This window comes from Schistocerca serialis, chromosome 7, assembly GCF_023864345.2.
Source record: "Schistocerca serialis cubense isolate TAMUIC-IGC-003099 chromosome 7, iqSchSeri2.2, whole genome shotgun sequence".
NCBI classification, from domain to species: domain Eukaryota; kingdom Metazoa; phylum Arthropoda; class Insecta; order Orthoptera; family Acrididae; genus Schistocerca; species Schistocerca serialis.
The window spans coordinates 226,933,645-226,956,911 of NC_064644.1; the positions used below are offsets into that span (position 1 = coordinate 226,933,645).

Genomic DNA, 23,267 nt, shown 5'->3' on the forward strand with positions numbered 1-23,267 from the left:
CCCATCTTCGGAGTTCTGACAGGTTGGTGTTAGTGGGAAGTATCCAGATAACCCGGACGGTGTAACACTGTGCCAAGATGTGCTGGCCGTGCACCAAGGCATGTTTAGCCACAGGGTGATCCTCATTACCAACAAACACTGTCTGCCTGTGTCCATTCATGCAAATGGACAGTTTCAAATGGCTCTGAGCACTATGGGACTCAACTGCTGTGGTCATAAGTCCCCTAGAACTTAGAACTACTTAAACCTAACTAACCTAACGACAGCACACAACACCCAGCCATCACGAGGCAGAGAAAATCCCTGACCCCGCCGGGAATCGAACCCGGGAACCCGGGCGTGGGAAGCGAGAACGCTACCGCACGACCACGAGATGCGGGAAAATGGACAGTTTGTTGCTGGTCATTCCCACATAGAAGGCTTCACAGTGTAGGCAGGTCAGTTGGTAAATCACGTGGGTGCTTTCACACGTGGCTCTGCCTTTGATCGTGTACACCTTCTGGGTTACAGGACTGGAGTAGGTGGTGGTGGGAGGGTGCATGGGACAGGTTTTACACCGGGGGCGGTTACAAGGGTAGGAGCCAGAGGGTAGGAAAGGTGGTTTGGGGATTTCATAGGGATGAACTAAGAGGTTACAAAGGTTAGGTGGATGGCGGAAAGACACTTTGGTGGAGTGGGGAGGATTTCATGAAGGATGGATCTCATTTCATGAAATGCAGCATTTGACAAAGACAGCTGGGTCAGTCATCAAAATATTGTGTACAAAATCGAAACAAACTGGCAGAACACCCAGAAAGAGGCTATTTATTAATAACACATAGAAAATCTGAGGTATCATTATGATAACATCAATTGGCTGACAGTATCAATCTATTCGAACCATGGTATTTATAACACTTAACTGAACAACAGGAACATATACTTTCTTCATCACATTTAAAGAAGTTAAGTAACACAAAATTCAAATGAACATAAAATCCAAACATGTAACTACATCAAGGGTCAGACTGTTGGTAACCACATCATCAATGCTGATAAGTTATCCACAGAAACAAAACTTGATAACCAAAAGGTGGGTATTAAATAATGTCAACTGGGACTTTTTACACACAGCATTGCAGAAGAACTATTGATGTGAGTCAGTGTTGGTCATCTGCTGCACTCAGTGCAACAGAGCCGCGCTTTTCTGCAAAGATCCACCTGAAGTCTTGCAAAGAGCACAACATATAATTTGAAGTAGGTTAATATTACATAATAATGCAGTGATTTTTGTGCTTTTGGAGAGGGAGTAGTACCTAATCCCAATTCTGAGAAACGGCAGCAATGGAGGTTATTTGCCTCTCAGTTTCAATTGAACCAAGTCGGTACTGTATCAGCTTCGAATAGGCTGATGAGATGCTAACGGAACACAGCAAGATGAAGAGAATTTCGAAATTAAAATATTCTGCTGAATGGATAGCAATCAACTTGGCAGTCTGTTGTTAAATTGTAACTAACCTATTCACTACCACAGAACACCAAGAATAAGAAATGATGACCATTTAAAAAAGCTAAACACTACCCAAGTCTCCTCCCCTGAAGTTTTGAAGTCAGAAATGAAAATGAATGGTTGGTTGATTAGCGGCTAAGAGACTAAACAATAAGATCATCAGCCCCTCAATCCAACAACAGTTCATCTGGAATTAGCGATGGCCATGAAGTATGTATTCTGATGATGAAAGTACATAGGTACGGGAAGACCAAGGCATAGAAGGCAATATTGATGCCAGAGCTGATAAAGAATTTATGGAAAAGTATCAGGCTGATACGTAGGCCAGAGAAGATAAGGTGTCACCCAGGGTTCAAAAGGTGTTAAAGAGCAACCACTATTCAGCAGATTGCTGTCTCTAATATAGAAAATAGGGTGCAGCAGAAAAGGAGACAAACTGCATCTAAAAGTAATTAAAACATACTAAGAGAGGGATGAATGAGTGAGCTGGACAAGGAGATACAGTCAGTAGTCCCCCAGTCCCAGCATGTGGCAGCAAATGCTCCAACCCAACCCACCTCACTCCTGATCCAAAGGTAGCTTGAAACCTTAAGCCTGAAAATAAAAGCTGCTTCCACACATCATCTTTCAACATTTGGTTCAAAGAATATGGAAGGCTATGCTTAGCATGGAGGGCGAGAAGAAGTGGGCATTGCACCAGGATGTGAGCGACTGCCTATATGGCTCCAAAACTACACTGTGAGGACGACTCGTTACATGAAATAAAATTATGGGTTAGCCTCATACGACCAACACAGAGACGAAAAGACAGTGAATTCCTTCTGGGAGGAACAGAAGGAATACCGCCATGCAGCACTAGTATTCTTGACAGTGTGGAGTTTATTAGAGGAGGCAGTAGACAACCAGATGTCATTCCAGAGTTAGTAGAAGTCTTATTTGCATCCACAAATCTGCAACTGCAATCAGCAAAGCAAATGGGGGGGGGGGGGGGCGGGGGCGAGTAATCACTCCGCTAACAAAATGGTCAGCCAGTTCATTCTCAGAATACCCACATGACTTGGGATGCTAAGAGAAAGGTAACAAAGCAGTCAGTATGATTAAGTTTAGTGAGAAGGTCACGTATGACAGAGACCACGAAGCGACAAGAGTAACACCGGTCATTAACCTGAAGACTGTTCATTGAGTCACTACATGTTAAAACATGGTCAAAACAGGGCTCTGTTAATAGTTATCAGCTCTGGTGTAAAAACACCTCGTATTCTTGGCAACAAATGGTGTTCCTGACTGGCAGGGGATGTAAAAACACATCTTTTCAATGATTTTATAGCCTACAGTGTGGAGCACCCTGAAGCTCCTGAAGAAGTGAACATAACAGACACCAATGGTGGCAATATACTTTAGGAACTCAAAATAGTTCGATCCTAATTCATGCCCTTGGCACCAACCAAGCATGGCGTGAACAAAAAATGGGGAGCAAAGATCTGGGCAGAGTGCTGCGAGGTGCATTCCAACTGGTAAACCACCTGATGGATCAGAAGGTCAGTATCTCTAACACACAAAAAGATTGGTACATGCTGGATGATCAGCAACTGTCAAATGGTAACTGCATAGTAGCCCAAGAGTTGATGCAGCCAGAATTGAAGAGGTAAGATTTCCTCTTCAGGTAGGAGACTGTATACAGGAGAAGTCTGGAAGGCCCCAGATGCCAAATGACTCCCTTGGAGCTGGCATTCAGTTGTGGATATTTAGTGGGAGCTGTACCAAATGCAAAAGTTGTCACCATACAGAGGGGTGACCAGTGGCTCAACAGAGATCACTCACCCATTGATGGCAACGAGGAGGAATGTCACACTTGGCATGGAGCCCTGTGGAATACTGTTCTTCTGGATCTGTGAAGGGCTGAGAGAAGTACGAACTCCAACCCAAAATAACTGATGGGATAAAAACTGATGAATAAAAATCGGTAGGGAGCCTCCAAAGCCTCAATTTTGGATGGTAAGTAAAATTGATGGCACCAAGTGGTGTCTTATGGCCTATGTAGTCAAAACAAATTTTGGTGAGGTGCTGGCATTTAGAAAAAGCCTGTTGGATTGTTATTTCCAACTAGACCAAATGGTAGGTTGTGGAGCATTCTTCCTGGAAACCACACTAATAGGGAAACAAAAGGCCCCGAGACTCCAGAATCCACCATTATCTGTGGGCAATCACCATTTTAAGCAGTTTGCAGTGCATTTTGATGAGGCTAATCATTTGGTAGATGTCAAGAAACATTGGGTTTTTGCCTTGCTTTGGGATTAGAATGACAATACTATTTCGCATACTGAATGTAAGACACTTCCAAGCCAAATATGGTTGAAGACCCTGAGAGGATGCAGCTTTTGAGTAACATTCAGTTGTTGGATCATTTGATTATGAATTATTGAATCAGGGTCAGGGGCTGCACTAAGAGAAGTCATAGGATCCTGCAGCAGTTCCCTGTCAGTGAGAGGTTCATTATATGAACTTTGCTAGGCAGGGATAGGAGGATAGTGGGGGAAGGTGGGGAGGGGGGGGCTGAGAAACAAAGAGGATGGCTGCAATTTGCCATTTCTGCAGTAGAAATGTAGTCAGATAAGATGAGGGCACAAATGCTGTCACAAAATGGATCACACAATGTTCAGCAAGAACCAACACACTGACAAATACCAACCGGAAAGATATGACCTGGAAAGTTGTTGATTGTTGGCAGCCCAGAAGACCTTGGGTGTTTAACCCACACCTGGCATGAAAAGGCATACATCCCAAGTGGTTGTAGCACTGCCAGCCTTCCTTCTTACTATATTTAGCAAGAAGTTACTTAGAACTGTTAACGGTGGTCTTTGAAGGATGTCACTTTAAACATTGCAGGGCTCTTTGGCAATCTTGAATAGCCTATTACTATGTCTTCAGTCCACCGTGGAAGTGGCTGGTGGTAGAGGAGGACCTATGGAAAGCTGAACAGCAATTCCAGCAGTGTAAGTGACGATGTTGCAGATGTCTTGCACAACCTCGTCAATGTAATCTGACAGAGAGGGGGCAAAAGTAATAGCACAGGCTTACAATTGCCAGCTGGCTTTTCTGAGGACCTAGTATGGTAATGGCAAAAGTAATAGCACAGGCTTACAATTGCCAGCTGGCTTTTCTGAGGACCTAGTATGGTAATCAGTCCATTTGATGGTGGTAAGAAAGCTACAGAATCACTGGGAAGTGGCCACTGTCACAAAGCTAGTCAGGTAGTGAGTAATAGAGTAAAGCAATGAGGCTGAATGAGGAGATCTTTAGCTAAATAGCTGAAAAGGATTGAAGTGGGTAGGAGTGCTATCATTGAAGAGAGAGAGATCATAGTCAGTATGATGTAATCAAATAGAAGGCTCCTACCAGATGAAGCAGTGCAGTGATACTGTACCCCACAGGGTGTGGTGCCCACTGAAATCGCCAAGCAGGAGAAAAAGGGAGGGGGGGGGGGGGGGGGAGGAAGTAACTGAATTAAGGTTGTCAACTCAAGATAATTGGTCTACCTGGAGGTGTATAAACATTGCAAATGGTGACTACTGTGGTGATCTGCACTCTCACCACTATAGCTTGCATCATAGTACGAAGGAGAATCCACTCACTGACCACATCTGTGTAAAACAATGTATTGGCCCTTCCAGACGACCTCTCAGAGCCAGCATGGTTCCGACATAATGAATGGTAACTACGGAGCATTGGGGAATGATCATCAGTGAAGTGCGCGTCTTGTAACACAATGCAAATTGAAGAAGAGGAGGAAATAAGGTGCTGTAATTCTGGCAGGTGACAGTAATATTCATGACAGTTACACTGAATTATCACATTACAGGTGTCCAGGTTAGATGTGAAGGGGCCAGGACAACTTGTCATGGCCCCGGCTCATTGCCTGTCAGAGATGAGGTTGGAACCACACCAATGAGCACTGATTTGGAACCTGGTAGAAATGGGAGGGGAGGGGGGGGGGGGTGATCTGGTTCCTTCGGGGTCACTAGAGCAGCCTTGTAACAATCTTCCTCCTCTTCTTCTGCACCTCATGCTGGGATTCTTGCGAGGGCTTATACACAGTGTGGGGACAGACGAAGAGTGGCAGCCCTGGGATTTGCTAGTTGCAGTTATTTCAGCCACTGTCTGGCATTGGGCCCCTGATCTGAGGGAGAGGGGTCCTGAGGGGAGCCTTGTCAGAGATGCCGGAGGAGGAAGCTGCTCCTCCAGTCAGTTGCGGGAAGTGATTCCCAAAGATGGTGCCATGGGAACCATAAGAAAGGTGGGTGGTGGAGAAATGATTTTGAAAAAATTGTAGTCGTGGGAGTGATAGAAGTGACTTTTAGTATGCGACACGTGGTCAGTAGATTTATGTTCTGTATTTTCTTTTCTTTCTTGAAAACTGGGCAAACCGGTGAACTTTGAGGTTGGTATTCCATGCAAATAACAGACAAAGATGGTTGTTCAAAATGACTACTTTATTCCAATGATTGTCTGCAGTTACCACATTTTGGGTCCATCATGCAGCACATGACATATGACTAAAGCACAAGCATTGGAAGCACCTCATGGGCAGTGGGATGTAAGGTTTCACGTCACACTAATACACTGTGATTAACTTTTTTCAGGAGGACATTCCCTTCAAAGGATAAAATAAAGGTACCTGTATCTATTCTATTATCCTTGGGACCTTTTTTTGGACGTGTTGCACACCATGTACACCTAGCCTTTCAAAATAAGTCTGTAGCTCCTCGTCTGTTTGGAGTGTAAGGTCTTGGTGGACGATAATTCTTTTGACTATATTCAAATTCTTCTGTGGAGAAGAATGGTATGTCACTCCAGACGTTTACATGCCTGAAGAGCTATAGATTGCACAGCAGAGGATGTTTTAATCAATGGTGATCCATTGCGCATTTTTCCCAGTGACTCAACTTCTCCAAATTTATCTTCTTTATGTTACATAAAAAATAATTGCTTTGTCACAGTAAAAGTATCGTCATCAGCTTGAATACATACCAAGTACTGGATAAAATGTTTTGCTTCTAGACGTATGGTTTGTCCCTCTTCCCAGTGGGTGGCAATAGAAGGGAAAGAAGTAGGATTATAACTATCCACATTGTAGTATCTATATCAGTCTGATGAGATGGCTAGATCAGAAAGGATAGTGTTTTAACAGGTCATTTTATGTAATCTCACAGGAGATGATAAGGTGACCCTTTCAGAATTTAGTCATATTTGCTACAGGGATACCTACGTGTCTTAACAGTAAAACTGCCAAACAGCTCCGTCCTAACTCTAATTGGTTTTGAAAAATTCCAGTTTGAAGGCTCATCAAGGGACTGTACCCAGTCATTAGCCAGGCACCAATTTCCTATTTTCAGAGATCTACTACCTAGTAATCAGTTGGCCTACAAACCTCAATTCTTTAGGCATCCAGTATGTAGGCCAGTAAGTTGATATAATGTATAAGAAGTAGGATACATCATTCACACTCTTTATAAAAATGTTGAAAAACATACATTTTCCATGGTGTGCTTTAAATTCATGATTTCTTAAAAAAAAGTATAACTCTGTACAGGAAAACAGTACAGACCTCAGCTTCCTAGAACTAAGCGTAAATAACAATGAAAAGCATTTAGCATTGCAATTAATAGTTCTTACCCTTGCTTAAAGACAACCCCATCAGAAAAAAAAATCAAATTTGATGAACTTTAAAGTCCAAGGGGTGTACATAGACACTGAATCTCAACTTGATATTTTGCTGAAATGTTTATGTATCTGGCAGGTGCATAGAAGAATATCTTCTACATCTACATCTACATCTATACTCCGCGAGCCACCTTACGGTGTGTGGCGGAGGGTACTTATTGTACCACTATCTGATCCCCCCTTCCCTGTTCCATTCACGAATTGTGCGTGGGAAGAACGACTGCTTGTAAGTCTCCGTATTTGCTCTAATTTCTCGGATCTTTTCGTTGTGATCATTACGCGAGATATATGTGGGCGGTAGTAATATGTTGCCCATCTCTTCCCGGAATGTGCTCTCTCGTAATTTCGATAATAAACCTCTCCGTATTGCGTAACGCCTTTCTTGAAGTGTCCGCCACTGGAGCTTGTTCAGCATCTCCGTAACGCTCTCGCGCTGACTAAATGTCCCCATGACGAATCGCGCTGCTTTTCGCTGGATCATGTCTATCTCTTCTATTAATCCAACCTGGTAGGGGTCCCATACTGATGAGCAATACTCAAGAATCGGACGAACAAGCGTTTTGTAAGCTACTTCTTTCGTCGATGAGTCACATTTTCTTAGAATTCTTCCTATGAATCTCAACCTGGCGCCTGCTTTTCCCACTATTTGTTTTATGTGATCATTCCACTTCAGATCGCTCCGGATAGTAACTCCTAAGTATTTTACGGTCGTTACCGCTTCCAATGATTTACCACCTATGGCATAATCGTACTGGAATGGATTTCTGCCCCTATCTCTATCATATCTCACTTTATTCATGAAAATGCCACTTATATCATCCACATTCAACACTACAGGGAATTGGTAAATAAAAACCATGTGGGTCCTTGAAAAATTGTACCTAAAGTAAATGTGGTTGACCTATAAGTCAGAACTGTAAGTAGGTGGGAGCTGAAAACAGTTACCAATCATTTCTCTTAAAGTAGTTCACAGTTAAATGTTATTTCAGTGTAAGGAATTACTAGAGGTAGCTGGGGGGCAACAAACATGGTGATATATTCTAATTCTGTTACTGTAAACTAAAAAGACAATTTCATTGAAATAAAAGAAAAGATGTAAGCAATAATAACATATTATTAATTTTTTACACATATACTGGAGTATACAGACAAAAAAATTCTACAATGAATAGTGTCACAAAAAAATTCAAATACAAAGAAGGAAAATGTATTTTTAAAACTCTTCTATCTTGCATGTAACATTTTTTTCATTGACATCTTGTTCCAGAAATTAAATAAGTTGACTTAAATGTAAAAAATACTATCTTTTCATAGAGCTTATTGTGAAGTTTATACAACTATGCACTGTAATGTGTAATGATGGGACATCCACCTTGCATATAACACTGGAAAAGGGAACCCAGATACCATCTTTCCTATTGGGTCGTGAAAGGAATTGTGGTTTAGCAGAAGATATGCTGTTAATCTCAACATTTCAAAATTCATGTGATAACAGGGAAATTTGTTCTATGTAGAGTTTTCATTGTATTTGAAAGCCACATACTGCCCCAGTTGCAGCTGTTCTAACAAAGCATTTTCACGCGCTGCTATAGCAACATTGGTCCCATTTGCATCTGTTGAAAGTCCCTTCATTCGAGGTGTTTTACAATGACTAGAAATGCATGGTGCAATCTTTTTCCTCTGTTCCAAGAAACCTTCATATAATTTGATCTTCTACAAAGAAACAGTGAATGTCTTATTTTGTGGCGTATCTTCTGCACAACTTTTTCAGATTAACTAAAATAAGTCTTTCTCTGCATTTGATCCTTACTGTTATCTACCATGATGGAGACAGTCTTTCCTTCCTGCACAAAGCATTGAAAAATTGTCATTTTCATAAAACATCACTACATCTTGATTCACAGTTTCAGATTAACATCTTTTGGCCACTCCTGCATTCTGGAGAAGGAATTATACCACTAGTGTCTTTAATTTTTTTAGCTTCATGTATCATTTGCTCTGTGACACCAAAAGTAGCTGTTACCCTGACAATGCTCCACAAAGGTGGAGAAAGTGTTAAAACTTGCATCTGTTCATTACTTCAGCCTACATCATTCTCACAGATAAAGGTGAGACTGAATATGTCTCAGGAACATCAACTGTATATGATGACGTATCACCTATGCCTGAGGTACAGGCAGGTTGGTTGAATGATTTGAATGAAGGGACCAAACAGCGAGGTCATCGATCCCATCGGTCAGGGAAGGATGGCGAGGAAGTGAGCTGTGCCCTTTCAAAGGAATCATCCTGGCATTTGCCTGAAGCGATTTAGGGAAATCGCAGAAAACGTAAATCAGGATGGCTGGGTGCGGATCTGAAGCATCATCCTCCCAAATGCGAATCCAGTGTGCTAACCACTATGCCACCTCGCTTGGTGGGACAGGAAGAATTAATCTCATTTCATTCATTGTTAAGGTGCTATTCCAGTATACTTAATGGCAGTACTGATGCCAGTTTATAAGGGGAATAACATTGGGCTGAGGCATGAATTGGAATTTGTTTCAGGGAGGAAAACGTACTAGGGTAGTGCATGCAGCTGTGCTAGCCAGAGTGCCAGTGTGGTGCAACGGACAGAACAACTGCCTAGTACGCAGGAGACCCGAGTTCAAATCTCAAGGCTGGTACAAATTTTAATTCATTGCTTCAGTCTACATTGTAAAAAAACTAGGTGTTCAGTCCAATATTTGAAGATAGGGAATATAAGAGACCTGTCAATTTAGAATACTACTTCCACACAGAAGATTCAGATTGTGTTAGGAAGAAGATATATCATATGCCTCCATCTCTGACAACAACATACATTTGTGCAAAATTTCTTCTTTTATTAGAGTGCACCCACCTTGCTACAGAGCAGCGATCAGTAGTGTCAAATTGACTTTTTAATCTTCTCTCAGGGATCATAAAAAGGCTAGTGATCCTTGCTAAAATCTGAATACTGAGGAATTGAAGAGAGCTGATCCTGATCAGTCAGTTAATAGTTTTCTTGCCAGTACTTGCACTATTTTGTAGCATAGTCTGTTTGTACACATCAAAAACATCTGTAGCTGCGCTTCCGTGCCTTTGAACATATAAGAAGAGAAGGTGGTTATTACAAAAGTTTTTATGCAAAAAGTACGTGTAAATCAGTCCATTCTCTGTCCTACTTCCAATGGGTAGTTTTGATGTCTTATTGCCATCAAATGAAACTAATTACAACTAATCTGCAAAGTCATACAACTATAGAAATCATCAATCCCTCCAGCCATAAACGCTAGTAGATGAATCCTGATAGTGCAGCCGCTTCTTTATTCCAGTAGCTCCTTATTTGGCCTCAGAAGGCCGAGTGGACACATTCTGTGATCTCCCTATCACATAACAAATCTGAGAATGAACTGGGAATCAAACTGGGGACCTTCCACACCAAAGTAAGTGACCCTAATCATTCAGATACAGGAGGGGATCTGACATACTATTTGGGCAACAATTTTGAAAAGGGAAGTTGGAAGGAATAAATCACCTACAGCACTACTAGGAGAGGGAATTGAGAGTGGGAAGGGGATGACACAGGAAACCAATAAAAAAAATGACAGATTCACATAAAATGCCTTCATGGACCTTGGCTGATAGACAGTTTCAATGACATTTCAGCCCTACTGCTGGAAATGGGAGTGACAAAAATAACTAACAAGGTAACACTGTCTGATTACATACTGATACAATAAAAAGTACTCCGACCCATACACTTTATAGTGTGACAGATGCCATACAAATTTACTGGAGGGATCTCTAGGATGTGTAATTTGTCCACACATGATGTTACTTTCAAAATCGCCATTTAACAATTTTCCAGATAATGGTTATAAGTTGGACAGCATTACCAACTGGGATTAACAGAAGATCAGTGCAGTTGTCATAGGCTTCTTTCGGGTAATTGAACATGTATCAATAATTACGGATTTCTGTAATTGTATATATAAGTTTGGATGTAGCTGTATTGTATTGATGTAATGGTGGATATTGTGTGGTATGACTTCTGTAGTTGATAGTATAATTGGCATTGCGTGTCACATAAGAATTTACTCCTAAAATTCCAAGAGTGTACAATCCAAAGAAAGTTAAGGAACACTTTATACTTCATCACATGTCTTGAATAAAGTACATGTTAGTAAAATAAGGAATGTATCGGTTTACACAGACATGTACCACCAGCAAATCTATTCATGCACCACTGTAGGGATAGCTGAGTGGGAAACGAGAAAAATGACACTGTTATACTACATAATCTACCACTTTACACCTCGTTTTTACTGGTAAATGTGTAGATATAGAAGTATTGATAAAAAGGAACCAAAAATGGTCCTGGTGAAATCTGATATTTATACTACAAACATACAGAAAAAGATTGTGTATAAGGTATGAAACTTTGTTTACTAACCTGACTCATACATTAGATTTTTCACGTGTGCACTTCTCACTATAATTCTCTCAGCTGCTATGTATCTCAATTCCTGCACTTCTTCAGGTGTTAATGGAGAAAGTTTTTGTATTCTGATATGTGAAGGCAGTTCTTCTGTTGCAATAATTGCACCAGTTTTGTCAAGCAAAGGTTTCCCCGAATTATCTCCAGCACAGTACACTTTCATTGTATCATACAAAAATTGATTTTTTAAAAAAATGTGCTGATGTTTCTTCAGTGTTTTCAGTTGCTGAATGATAGTTTCTTCTTTTTCTTTTGATAGGCCTGAGACAGATATACGGCTCATCAAATTCTTCATTATGGCAGCAAAATCTGGTGATTTTTCAACATCTGGATTCGATGGCAAGAGGCCTGTTAAAGAAGAAGACAAGTTTTGAAAACAGCATGAATATTTTTTTCCATGAAGAATTACTGCAGTTGCTGTCAGTTGTCTAATGCTGTCGTAGTTAACCTAGTCCCTATCAACCACTAGTGGACATTCCAGCTTTCAGGGTAGACAGTAGATTTTTCAAAACATTTTCAATATGTTTTCACAAATCATCATCATCATCATCATTTTTATTATTATTATTATTATTATTTCTTTACTTTCTCAGACATTAAGTCTGGTTAAAAATGGGACGTGATGCGGACCTTGATCAAGCGTCACTTCCTTTTCACTGTACGGTATATGTTATATTGCATTTAGGAACTTTCGGGTAATTGAACATGTATCAATAATTACGGATTTCTGTAATTGTATATATAAGTTTGGATGTAGCTGTATTGTATTGATGTAATGGTGGATATTGTGTGGTATGACTCCTGTAGTTGATAGTATAATTGGTATGATGTCAACTTTATTCTGATGCCACATGTCCTTGACTTCCTCAGCCAGTTGGATGTATTTTTCAATTTTTTCTCCTGTTTTCTTTTGTATCTTTGTTGTATTGGGTATGGATATTTCGATTAGTTGTGTTAATTTCTTCTTTTTATTGGTGAGTATGATGTCAGATTTGTTATGTGGTGTTGTTTTATCTGTTGTAATGGTTCTGTTCCAGTATAATTTGTATTCATCATTCTCCAGTACATTTTGTGGTGCATACTTGTATGTGGGAACGTGTTGTTTTATAAGTTTATGTTGTAAGGCAAGCTGTTGATGTATTATTTTTGCTACATTGTCATGTCTTCTGGGGTATTCTGTATTTGCTAGTATTGTACATCCACTTGTAATGTGATCTACTGTTTCTATTTGTTGTTTGCAAAGTCTGCATTTATCTGTTGTGGTATTGGGATCTTTAATAATATGCTTGCTGTAATATCTGGTGTTTATTGTTTGATCCTGTATTGCAATCATGAATCCTTCCGTCTCACTGTATATATTGCCTTTTCTTAGCCATGTGTTGGATGCGTCTTGATCGATGTGTGGCTGTGTTAGATGATACAGGTGCTTGCCATGTAGTGTTTTCTTTTTCCAATTTACTTTCTTCGTATCTGTTGATGTTACGTGATCTAAAGGGTTGTAAAGGTGGTTATGAAATTGCAGTGGTGTAGCCGATGTATTTATATGAGTGATTGCTTTGTGTATTTTGCTAGTTTCTGCTCATTCTAGAAAGAATTTTCTTAAATTGTCTACCTGTCCATAATGTAGGTTTTCTATGTCGATGAATCCCCTTCCTCCTTCCTTTCTGCTTAATGTGAATCTTTCTGTTGCTGAATGTATGTGATGTATTCTATATTTGTGGCATTGTGATCGTGTAAGTGTATTGAGTGCTTCTAGGTCTGTGTTACTCCATTTCACTACTCCAAATGAGTAGGTCAATATTGGTATAGCATATGTATTTATAGCTTTTGTCTTGTTTCTTGCTGTCAATTCTGTTTTCAGTATTTTTGTTAGCCTTTGTCTATATTTTTCTTTTAGTTCTTCTTTAATATTTGTATTATCTATTCCTATTTTTTGTCTGTATCCTAGATATTTATAGGCATCCGTTTTTTCCATCGCTTCTATGGAGTCACTGTGGTTATTCAATATGTAATCTTCTTGTTTAGTGTGTTTTCCCTTGACTATGCTATTTTTCTTACATTTGTCTGTTCCAAAAGCCATATTTATATCATTGCTGAATACTTCTGTTATCTTTAGTAATTGGTTGAGTTGTTGATTGGTTGCTGCCAGTAGTTTTAGATCATCCATGTATAGCAAATGTGTGATTTTGTGTGGGTATGTTCCAGTAATATTATATCCATAATTTGTATTATTTAGCATGTTGGATAGTGGATTCAGAGCAAGACAGAACCAGAAAGGACTTAATGAGTCTCCTTGGTATATTCCACGCTTAATCTGTATTGGCTGTGATGTGATGTTATCTGAATTTGTTTGAATATTAAGTGTGGTTTTCCAGTTTTTCATTACTATGTTTAGAAACTGTATCAATTTAGGATCTACTTTGTATATTTCCAATATCTGTAGTAACCATGAGTGGGGTACACTATCAAAGGCTTTTTGGTAATCAATGTATGCGTAGTGTAGCGACCTTTGTTTAGTTTTAGCTTGATATGTCACCTATGTATCTATTATCAGTTGCTCTTTACATCCTCGTGCTCCTTTGCAGCAGCCTTTTTGTTCTTCATTTATAATTTTGTTCTGTGTTGTATGTGACATTAATTTCTGTGTAATGACTGAAGTTAATATTTTGTAGATTGTTGGTAGGCATGTTATGGGGCGATATTTAGCTGGGTTTGCTGTGTCTGCTTGATCTTTAGGTTTCAGATAGGTTATTCCATGTGCAAGTGTATCAGGGAATGTGTATGGGTCTGCAATGTAACTGTTAAATAATTTAGTTAGATGTCAATGTGTTGAGGTGAACTTCTTTAGCCAGTAATTTGCTATTTTATCATTTCCAGGGGTTTTCCAATTGTGTGTAGAATTAATTGCTCGGGTGACTTCATGTTGCAAAATTATCACTTCAGGCATTTGTGGTATCATCTTGTATGTGTCTGTTTCTGCTTGTATCCACCGTGCATGCCTGTTATGTTGTACCGGGTTTGACCATATGTTGCTCCAGAAGTGTTCCATGTCTGTTATGTTTGGTGGATTGTCTATTTTAATGTGTGTGTTATCTATTGTTTGGTAAAATCTCTTTTGGTTTGTGTTGAATGTTTGGTTTTGTTTCCTTCTATTATCACTTTTTTTGTATCTTCTAAGTCGTTTGGCCAATGCTTGTAATTTCTGCTTCTTTTCATCTAATTGCTCTATTGCTTCTTGTTGTGAGATTTTACCTAACCTTTTTCGTTTTTTGTCTGATATTTCATTTCTTATAAATTGTGTTAGCTGTCCGATGTCTTTTCTCAGTTTTTCTATTCTGATCTGTAGCCTGTGTTGCCATGCTGGTTTTGTGGGTTTCTTCTGTGTGTTGGTTTGTTCTGATCTCTGCCTAGTGTGTATATTTAGTGTAGTGAGTGCTCCTATATAAACCAGTAGTTGTAACTCTTCCATAGTTGTATTTTCATTTATTTTGTTGTGTATGATTGTGTTGATAGTTTTTATTGTTGTTTCGACTTGTGGGTTATTTGGCGGTCTATGCAAGAATGGTCTGATGTCTGTATTTGTGTCTTTGTATTCTATATATGTCAGCTGAAATTTCTCTTCTATATCTAGCACGTGTCTCTCTTCGTGTTCTATTTGTGCTTGTTCTGGTGGCTGTCTTAAGATTTCGTTTTCCTCTGATTGTTTAATTGATGCGTGTTGGTCTTTGTTTGTTTGCTCTGGGATGTTTGAGTCCATTACTGTATTTTCTTCTTCTTCTGATTGCACATTATTTTGTTCCAGTATTTGTTGTACTTGTTGTTTGATGTTTTCTAATTCTGACTGCGGTATCCTGTTATTTTTTATTATTACACGAATCTGATCAGCTAGTCGTTGTTCTGTTAGAAATTTTAATTCCGGATATCTGGTAATAAATGTTGTGTATACTTGTGATCTGTATCCAGTTGTGTTGGTTCCTAGGTTTGTTGCTTGGTAATAACAGAACACGAGGTGTCGATTAACTTCATCTGACCATCTCATCCTCTGTCTTTGTTTTCCTTCTAGGGTGGTTGCAGGAAGCATATCCTGCAAAACACCTCTATTTGGATTTAAATCATTTTCCAGTTGGCTAGCAGTGTCGTTACCGTTGTGGGCGGGCATAGGGTTCAAGCGTCGTCCCCGACCATGACGGCGCTTGTCCGAGGCTTCTTTAGTTCTGTCCTGAACCAAGTAATCACACTAAAATGGGGGTTAGCCCTATTAGTGGTTTGTTCTTTTCATCGCCTTTTACGACTGGCAGAATATACTGGAGGCCTATTCTTTTCCCGGGCCTCAACGGGATTTATTATTATTATTATTATTATCATTATCATCTTTAACTTCTTGTAACTTTGCTTTATAAATTTTATAAAGTAAAGTCGCTTCTCTCCTTCATAAATCACCATTGCTGTGGAACTGGTGGGCATTCAGAAAATTTTGTTACTGACAAAGAACAAACATGGGTGGGTAGGCAAAAAAGTTTGATTACCCCTGGTGTAAAGGCTAGGTTGGAATGGTTTGTAATACTACAAGAAATGGAGATGTTTTCATTTGCTCCAAACTAGTAATATAGGGAACATGCACCTATGCATTCTTACAGTGATTTCAAAAAGAGGACACAACAAGATTTTAAACATAATCTGTACAGTATGTCACTATATAAGGGGTGTTCAAAAAGAAATGAGCCGGTGTCTCAAATGCACAAACCGGTGACAGGAGGGAAATATCATGGTGTGTGTAACGAGGTATGGTTCCAACCAGAGCGTGGAAGTTCACAGTCTGTCGCTAGAGAGCACGCATGCATGTCATGTGACTATACAGAGCTAGCAGCAGCATGCATCAATTGCCCAATGCTGCCAGTTGCATTGCAAAAGTGACATGGAGGCGTCAAAAGAAGAAAAAAGAGGTGTTGTTCGTTTTCTGACAATGGAAGCAGTACGAAGAACAGACATTCATCGACGAATGTCACAAGTGTTCGGTAAACACTGCATGTCCCTTGCAAGGGTCAAGGCGTGGCACAAGTGCTTCATGGAAGAACGGGTGTCGTTAGCTGATGATGCACGGTCTGGACACCACACTGCTTTGCTGATGACTTCGTCCAGTTGTTGAATGGGCTCATTACCCAGGACCATTGAGTGACAGTGAAAACCATAGCCACCGTGATTGGATTGAGCATCGGAAGTGTTCACACCATCATGAAGGAATGACTGCACTTGCACAAAGTTTGTGTCCAATGGGTGCCCCACAGTCTTCAACCACACCAGGAAGCATGTCGAATGGCCCACTGTCTTGCTCATCTGCAGCGCTATGCTTGGGAAGGGAATGTGTTCCTGGCACGAGTGGTGGCTGGAGATGAGTCATGGTGTCATCACTGCGAACCAGATTCAAAACAACAAAGTCTCCAGTGGAAGCAACCAGGATCACCACCACCAAAAGAAGCCAAGGCAATCCACACGGGCACAGGAAAGGTTATGCTGACATTCTTCTTGGCCCAAGAGGACCCCCTTCCGATTCACTTCCTGCAGCACGGGATAATAATGAATGCCATTGTTACTCACAAACCTTGACCACTTTTCGCCAAGCGATCAAATTAAAACGACGAGGCAATCTCACCCCTGGGATCATTCTGCTCCGCGACAATGTAAAGCCTCATACAGCCAACATAGTCGTGGCACTCCTGCAGAAATTCAAATGGGAGGTTCTCGGCCACCCTCCATACGGTCTGGACCTCTCCCCTTGCGATTATGCCATTTTTGGTCACCTTACAAAGGCTCTGAGGGGCAAACGATTCACCTCTGATGACGACGTCCAGCTGTACGTGCAGAACTGGTTAACATTGCAGCCCCGGGAATTTTACGAGACAGCCATTAACTGCATTGTGCCACAGTGGGACAAGTGTCTCAATAGTCAGGGTCAATACTTCTAACATACAGGTACTGGTTTCTGTAATTATGCCTCCAGTTCAATTCTTTTTGAATGCCCCTTACACACTGGATGAAAATGTGACAATGAGACATTGGTGATAAAAGTTATTGTGATACTTTCAGACTTGCTTTCCAATCTTCACTTGATTTCTATACTAGTATCACAGCAAAAAGTTCCTGCAATAGAAAATATGTTTTTGGGGGTGGCAAGTTGGGATGCATGACATTCTTATGCTAACATGTTTACTATTACTTTTGCTGGGCCCCGTACCCAACAAATGGTTACTCATTGTGGTGTTACATATTACCATAGCTGCCAACCTTGAGAAGTGGCTGTCAGTAATCACATGGCAATATGGAAGTGGGTTCACGGCCCCTCTCTCAGAAAATTTTAGGGTTCGGGGGGTGGGCGGACAGGGGTGCAATAGAGTTTAGCGTCCCATTGACACTGATATCATTTAAACGCGGAACCGAAGCTCGGATTGTGTCCAGAATGAGGAAGGAAATCGGCCGTGTTCTTTCAAAGCAACCATCCCCACACTTGCCTGGAGCAATTTAGTTGGAAAATTTTAAAAATTAGAATTGTCTCTTAGGCCTTTAAACACTGTATTTCAGACATTTTCTGGCCTTAAATAAAGATTTTTCCTGCAATTAAAACAACTGAAAATGTAAAAATCATGTTAAGTGGAAAATGCTAAAAATCAGTTTAGTAAATGTAAAAGTACTTTAAAAATATTTCTGTAATTTACAGATACTGAAAAATACACATATATCTCTCACATTATTAATTAAAAGGAAAGGAACGCCATCAACTTACATCACGAAATGAGAGACCTGTCTACAGTGTTTTATACAAAAATATTTACAAGTCTTTCTCATCCACTGCCTCTTCTTCCTGGCTCTGCCTCTACTTGTATAAAATAGAATCTTCATTGGTGACTGACAATTTTCTCTTGAATGACAATCTTGTTGCACTTTTCACAGCCTGAAACTGATCCTTTGAAAAATTATTTTGGTAATGCGCTCTTCTTGAAGATAAATGGTTCATTTCACTCATGGTTACTCAAGATTCCTGTATTCATACTAGATCAAAATTCAGTACTGTTTTTCTTAACAATACTAAAAACTGTCTCACAGGCAGTGTTACTACGAGGAATGAGCAGTAAATACAAGCATAAACTTGCTCAGTGATGGATTACTTTTTAATGCATGATGTTTCACACATAGAAGATATTTTATATCAAGCAGTATTGGCTGTCTGTTCTTCCACCATTCCAAAGTCATCAAACTGGAATCTTGAAAACAGCTTATTCACCTTTACAACTGACAATGATTTTCTTTTGCTGGATACAATATCAATAACTTCTAAGTTTTTTTAAGGAGTCATCATTTAGTGGAAATTTTTGTTTGACATAACTACATGAGTTGATGAAAAATCTATGACATCTTCATAAAATCTTGTAACTACAGAGTTTTCAAGCTTGGTACGATGAATGTAGCTTCTAGTGTCTACACTCTTTGAGACAATTATTTTTTTGAAATTTCAATTCCGGCAGACTACCTGAAGTAGGTGCTGTTGAATGATTAATAAATCTCACAATCAAATCTGTGAATAAGTTATTTATGATGTTATGAAGTCTGTGAATTACTGGCTCTTCTTTCCTGAGGAATACATTTGCTTTGGTAAACAACGAAAGGGTATTACGCAATAAAAGCAGATATGGCTTAGTTACGGGATTATTTAGAATAGGGCACACATGAATAGATGAGAGTTTTTTACATTTTCTGAACCTTTCTCACTGAAAAATTTTTGAAGAGGTTCCCACTGTTCATTTACTCTTTTTATTGATTGGAGCAGATACTTCAGCAATACTTCAGTATTTGATGGGGTTTAGTGCTATATGTATTTTGACAAAGTTTAAAAGTAGACTGCCTTTTTGAACTCTTTTGGAGCTAGTAGAAAATATCCATTACAAATTCTTCAGCATCAAAATATTGTATGCTTTTTTTGCAGCTAAACGAAGCAGGTGGCAGGAACAAGATTGAATTCTTATGTGTGGTTGAACTTTCTTCAAAAAACAGCAACTCCCTTTATATGTCCCGCCACTGTATTTGCATTATCACATGCAAATGAAATGCAATTTCGCCAGGGAATTCCTTTTCTTAGTAGTTCGCCACTGAAGAGATAAAAAATTCCTTCACTACTATTCAAACCTGATCCCAGCATGGATAGTATCGCAGTACACATCTTTCACTATTTAACAACAAAGTAATGACACCTGTTATAGTTTCACATTGTTAATGTCTGTGCTACCATCAGTTGCAAGAGAAAATAGGTTTTCTTTTAAGTATTCTACTACAATATCCTGTGTTCCAGATGACAAAGAATGTATAGCTGCAATTGTTTTTGTTCTTCCACAACTGTATTTTTCAGAAATCTGAGAATCGTGAAATATTTTTTTGAACAGCTGTGAAGATCGGCACAAGAAATTGGCAGGCTGTGTTCAACAATAAATGAACTAAAAAGCATTTCAGCATTTGTGACAGAGTCTTCCTCATCAGGTTTTATTCCAAATGATGACAATGGTGCATTGAAGACTTAAGGTTTGTTAGGTCTACATGTACTTTAGACAGAACATGACGGCTATTGTCACGACCAGCATGCTTTATAGAAATGTCTCATGGAAACACTGCGCAAAACATGTGTTGGTCTGATTTATTTGATTGTACAAAAAACGGCCAATCTTTACTGTCGGTTTCCAAAATTTCTGTCCAATTTTACATTTTTTTGTTACACTGCCATCCACTATACTAACACTTTGGTGTTCCACAATATTACTGTCTGAATTTGGTACAGTATTTTTCTCACTTTCACTCAGAGTATCTTTCACACTGTTTAATTTTGTATTACCAATTTTGTCAGGCTTTTCTTTACCAACACTATTAACAGTTGCTGAAGACACAAAAAAAATTCTTTAAATTTTGCATTTAAGAAATCCTTCATGCACAAGGATAGTACAAAAGTATTGTGATTTGACTATCATACAGACTCCCATATGAGGAACATAGTAATAGGGATCCCTGACAGAGAGCAGCAACTTAAAGAGTTGAAAACAAGTCGTCAGGTCCAGATGGAATCCCAATTCGCATCTACAAAGAGTACTATGCAGCACTGGTCCCTTACTTAAATTGTAGTTATCATGAATCCTTCACCAAGAGCAAAGTCTCAAGTGACCGGAAAAATGTGCAGGTGACTCCTGTATGTATGAAGAGTGACTGGAAAATTCTCGGGCCACCCACAAAATACTTGCTTTAGCCAAATCTCAGCTTAGCAACTATTAGTACATTTCTTTACAAGGTTACATACCGTAGTTTTCATTATTATCTTTTTCGCCTTGTTTCAGATATCAGAGTTTGAAGCGCCCAAGGTGAACACATTTTGAAAAATGGATAAATAGATCAAGTGTGCAGTCATTCAATACCCGGTAAAAAAAGGCACAGGTGCAAAGGGGATCCATAATGACATGGTGGAAACATAAAGGGAGAATTCCCCTTTCTATTCTACTGTGAAAAGCTGGTGGGAGAATTCCAACATGCACCTCGCAGTGGAAGACCGGTAATGACCATTACAGAGGAAAATGTCACTATAATCCAGGATATCGTCATGGCAGACCAGCATGTGACACAATGCTACCTTGCTGAGTGAGTGTTGCACTTGACATGCACAATGTCTCATGTCAATGATTCCAAGAATGTTGACAGCAGAATGCAAACATCAAAGACACATGCCACATCTACAGAAAACTTGACCCTTTTTGAAGCAGATTCTGACATTTCTCAGACGTCTTGTGACAATGGATGAAGCATCAGCTCACCACTTTTAACCCTAATCCAAGGTTCAATGAAAACGGTGGGAACACCACTCCTCAAATCAGTCACACCAGCTGGCAAGGTGATGGTCTCTGTTTTTTGGGATTTGAGTGGTGTTATCCTGGCTGAATACATAAAAAATGTGAAACTATGAATGGAACATATTATGTTGGTCAACTAATGTGTTTGAGGAAGGCCATCAAAGTGAAACACATCAGGATTTCACAAATGGAGTGTTCTTTTATTAGGACTTATGGCTGCCCACACATCTGTCATTGTGATGGCTGCCATTGAGACAAGTGGCTTTGAACACCGTCAACATGCACCTTATCCTTCTTCTTTGGCCTGCTCTGACTTTCGTCTCTTCCCCAGCTCAAAGAATATATAGCTGAACCCATTTTCAATCAGACGACGACATCACGGCTGTGGTGGATGCATTTTTCTTTGCCATGCAGGAGGGTATAATGGGCCTGCAGCACTGGTGACAAAAGTGTGTGGCACTAAAAGGGAGTTATGTTAAAAAGTAGCCATAAATATGTGGATTACTGACAACTTTATTGGGTGGGCTGAGAACTTTTCAGTAAGAATGGTAAAAGAACAGACCCACAAAACCACAGACCAATATCCTTAACATCAGTTTACTGGAGAATTTTTGAACAATTTCTCATTTCGAATATAATAAATTTCCACTGCTGGAGATGGAAAAGTTTGTGTCCACAAATAAGTACAGTGTTAGAAAGTATCACACATGCAAAACTCAGCTTGGCCTTCTCGCACATGATATCCTGTAAACCATGGATAACAGGCAACAGGCAGATTCCATATGCCTAGGTTTCTGAAAAATATTTGACACTGTGCCCCAGTGCAGACTGTTAATGAAGGTATGAGCATTCAGACTGCTTCCCAGATATCCAAGTGGCTTGAAGACTTCTTAAGTAATAAAACACAGTATGTTGTCATAAGCAGCAAGTGTTCAACAGTAACAAGGATATCGTCAGGAATGCGACAGACAAATGCGATAGAATCACTATTAGTCTTAATATACATATGAGGTATGATCAAAAAGTAATGGGAATTTTTGTTTTTCTTAAGGAATCTTCATAAACTCCGTGCCATTTCTGTTTTTATTTAATCAATGGTGGCAAAACAACCTCATTTCATTGCTCTCTTCAGCTTCGAGAATAGAAGTAAGTCACAAGGGGACTATGACCAGCATATATAGTGGCTGAGGCAATATAACAGTATTGTTTTTTGCCAAAAAATTATGAATTAGCAATGAGGTGTGAGTGGCAACATTAATGTGATGCAACTTACACTAGCAGTTTTGCCACAATTCTGGTCGCTTTCTTAAGCTTTGCAAACATTGCATAAGTACCAGGTAGTATTTCTTATTGACCCTATGAATATAAGGCACGAACTTATGATGCACTATCCCACTGTAATCAAAGAAGACAGTGAGAAAAACCTTCACATATGATAAGTCTTGTCTAATTTTTTTCGGTCTTGGTTCTTTAGGCAGTTTCCATTAGGATCAACGGGCCTTGGTTTCGATGTCATACCCTTATACCTATGTTTCATCACCTGTTATAACCTTCTTTAGAAGTTCTGGATCGTTGTCAACTTCATTCAGTAATTCCCGAGTGATGTCGACTTGATGTAGTTTTTGGTTGAAATTCAGCAATTTCAGAACAAATCTCGCTGATGCATGTTTCGTGCCCAAAACATCCA

At 39.6% G+C, this 23,267-nt stretch overlaps 1 protein-coding gene across 4 annotated transcripts in view; it reads right to left on the minus strand.

Moving 5' to 3' along the window:
* Positions 1 to 23,267, minus strand: part of LOC126412545 (uncharacterized) — a 119,411-nt gene that overhangs the window by 49,088 nt on the left and 47,056 nt on the right. For all 4 annotated transcript variants that reach the window (XM_050082190.1, XM_050082192.1, XM_050082191.1 and 1 more), the window contains one exon: positions 11,664 to 12,056. In XM_050082190.1, the coding sequence (XP_049938147.1) occupies positions 11,664 to 12,056 (393 nt within the window). The remainder of the gene's footprint in view (positions 1 to 11,663; positions 12,057 to 23,267) is intronic.